At 32.3% G+C, this 3,332-nt stretch overlaps 1 protein-coding gene across 1 annotated transcript in view; it reads left to right on the top strand.

Annotated features, from left to right (window-relative positions):
- Nucleotides 1-3,332, top strand: part of LOC107561564 (potassium voltage-gated channel subfamily H member 7-like) — an 11,789-nt gene that overhangs the window by 3,833 nt on the left and 4,624 nt on the right. Inside the window, exon 2 of the mRNA XM_016246034.1 lies at nucleotides 2,408-2,549. Coding sequence (XP_016101520.1) covers nucleotides 2,408-2,549 — 142 coding nt within the window. The remainder of the gene's footprint in view (nucleotides 1-2,407; nucleotides 2,550-3,332) is intronic.

Here is a 3,332-nt window from a genome sequence, read left to right as displayed (position 1 = left end):
GCAACAACAATACTACAGCGAGAATAAAAGTTATGCCTTCTTTCTTTGCGTGAACATTTGGGCGGCGTTATGCAAATCTTCCCACATCGTGACGTAGATATGTGGGGGCGTGTTAGAACGAGGCGTTTTAGGTAGGCGTGGCTGACTCTTAACTTTTATAAAGAATGTCTCTTTGGATTTGAGACTTTAGTCTTTGCAACTTTACAGATCTTCTTTATGCACCAAGAGCTTGTAATACTCCAAAGAGAAAGGAAAAATTGAAATCGCATGATATGACCCCTTTAAGTGTCAACCTATAGCTAAAATTACTACAGTACCAATGTGCCATGTTAATAAAAGCCATTTACAATTGTGCTCATACGTTTGCAGAATGAGCAAAATATTAATACTAAATCATACATTTTAAAAAGCATCAAAATTACAAAAGAGGGATCATAAAAATTGCATTTTGTTTGAAAAATAATACTGACATAAAAATATTATTAAAAATTGTATTATTAAAAGATGCATTTACAGTAGAAAAATTATAGATATTAAATATTATTATGTTCAAAATATAATTTAGCACAGACTTTCAGAAGCTAGATATTTACATTTCCCAAAAGACAAAATAAGTACAGTTTACAGTGTTCAAGGTTTTTTTTTTTTTTTTTTAATTATGCATTGTATTTCCTGAATATTGTGTATTCCTGAATATTTTAGCTTATGCAGGGCAGTAGTAAAAAAATTTACATTACAACATTACAATTGTATTTCATTTTGCAAACATGCAAATAAAAAAAGACTGGTGCATATACAGTTTATAAATATAAGGGTGAGTAAATCAATTTATTTATTTATTGCCTGAACTATCCCTTTAATACAGTAAATACATAATTTATTATCAGCTTTTGTGTATGTTACATGTTGGTACAATTGCCAGTCTTGGATAAAGCAAACCGAGCTCTTGCTGCAGGCATGTTCCTTTCAACTCTATTCATGTAATACTCATAATACATGATTATGTACAATACTTCATCTGATATGAGTGGACATAATAGAGGTCAGGTAAGATTGATGATTTAAAGCTGATGCGTGTCATTCTTTAATGTCAAAACACTTTCTACCTTCTACCATTACCTAAATGAAGTTTGTTTTTCATTTTAATTAATACAAAAATAAATAGAAGTATATTTAATAATTATCATTACTATTAATGTTATTTATTATTCTAAAATGAATACATATATGTTTATATAAATTTTTTTTAAAAATGACAAACTTGTTTTATTAAAAAAATAACTAAAATTAAAATGAAAACTGAAAAAATAAAACAAATATTTAAAATATTAATAAAAACTATAATAGTATCTCAGTACTAAAATAACACTGGTGCAGATGCCAAATGTAAGGAAGGCTGCTTTTTGTAGAGTACAAATGCTGTGGCGCTTCGGACATTTTAAGCTCATCTATATGCTATTATACTTTTAAAATAAGTTTTAGCAGATTTATACACATTTGAAAGGTCTCTTCCAGGATAGTATACCAAAACAATTGATGCTACTTAGCTTCAAGGCTTTGAAAATGCCCCAACCTCCCATTTCAATCTGCACTTTTCATGGTGCTTTTAAAGAAACGCCTCGCCCATCGCCCTGTGCTGGTCGTGTCAGGCGTCTTCTCCATCTCTGACCATCCATGAAGGTGAATCTGTACCGGAGGAATCTAATTTCACTACACGGCCTCTGATCAGACAGAAATTGGCCACAGCCGCTGTGATCAGCGTGTGCTTCTGGCTCTGGTAGGAGCAGGTGTGTGTGAGAGATAACCATTGGCTTTAGTGTTTCTATTAGTCCTGAGTCTCACCGATAGGAAAGTCACAGCAATATAACACCAATACAAGCACTAACACAGAGACAGCGGCCCTTTACACACACCCGAGATGCCAACAATTTCTCGGTTTCTTCCTGTACAGCATCATTCTGCTTTTCCTATGAGCCACAGGTGTGTTCTGAGGATCGCAAACAACAGGGAAAATCAATGTGAACTGAAAATAAAAAATGCAATAGTATAATCATATATAGTGAAGATAAATAGACTTACCATCATTTTGACCTTATAAAGCCTACTTTATCATATCTGATACCAAGGAACATTTATTTGTCCATCTGTCAATCATTGTTTTGCATTGCATTATGTTTTGAAAATAAAACTACGCATTTAAATATCATCTTACTAAGACATTATTGGAGATAAAGAGTGAATGAAAGATATTTATATAATTGTATGGCTTTATAAGGCATAAAAGCCTGATGCATTAAACATACAAACAAAAACAAAAAAACTGAATGAAATAATGAAAAATGAAGTATTATGTTGCAACACTTGGATGTGAACACAAATGCATGTGTGCATTTAATACCTGTTTTAGATATCCAGACTGAGGGATGGTTAGCGGACAGTGTGAAAGCAGACATGGAGCAGGCCGGCACTGAAGATGATGATCTGGACTGTGACGTCACGTATGGAGAAGTGGAGCAGAGACTAGACCAACTGCAGGAACACCTGAGCAGGTAAAACCCAGATCAGGCTTCATTAGGAAACAGCTCTGGATGAGCCATACTGCACTGAAAAGGATTCTAAACACAGACCTGTGATTGCATGTTCTATATTAATGCTTATGCTGCTATGGTTGATTTTCTTAAAAATGGGAAGTGAATGGATGGAAAAGAGGCCATTGCATGCTAGGATTGAGCCAGATCAATGACAAGCAACAGGAACAGGAATTTGTGGCATCAGCTGAAAAAGAAAGTGTCATAGGTGGAGCATCACTTAAATTAATTTAGAATTTTGACTTAAAACAGAAATTAAATTACATACGAGTCATGCACAATATGGATGTGCATTATTAATGAAGTAAATAAGTCTTTTGAAATAAGTAAATATATTTTCACCATTATGACGCAACACTGTTACAGTAAATTATAATAATTGAATTATTAAAATGAATGTCATCATTTTAAAAATACATTAAAATTATATAAATATATAATAATATAAACAATTGTTTTTTAAAAAATTTATTAAATTTAACAATTTTATTAAATTAATAAAATATATAAAACAATTATTCAAACAAATTTAAAATAACTTTCAATTCATGTTGCATTGCTGTGCAGCATTAAATAAATGATCTTGATTCATTTTGATCATATTAGTAGCGTCCCTTCAGTCACATAAGTATATTTAAGAAACATCTGAAATGGTGAAATACCGTTTGCATCTGTGAGAGTCTTCCGGTGCATCACACCATGTTTCCAGGGAATCCGTACACTACAACAAATTACACTAACCAC

This window comes from Sinocyclocheilus grahami, unplaced genomic scaffold (genome assembly GCF_001515645.1).
Source record: "Sinocyclocheilus grahami isolate Dianchi unplaced genomic scaffold, SAMN03320097.WGS_v1.1 scaffold780.1, whole genome shotgun sequence".
NCBI classification, from domain to species: Eukaryota; Metazoa; Chordata; class Actinopteri; order Cypriniformes; family Cyprinidae; genus Sinocyclocheilus; species Sinocyclocheilus grahami.
The sequence above is the reverse complement of the archived record's forward strand: the minus strand, read 5'-3'. Positions and strand labels throughout refer to the sequence as shown.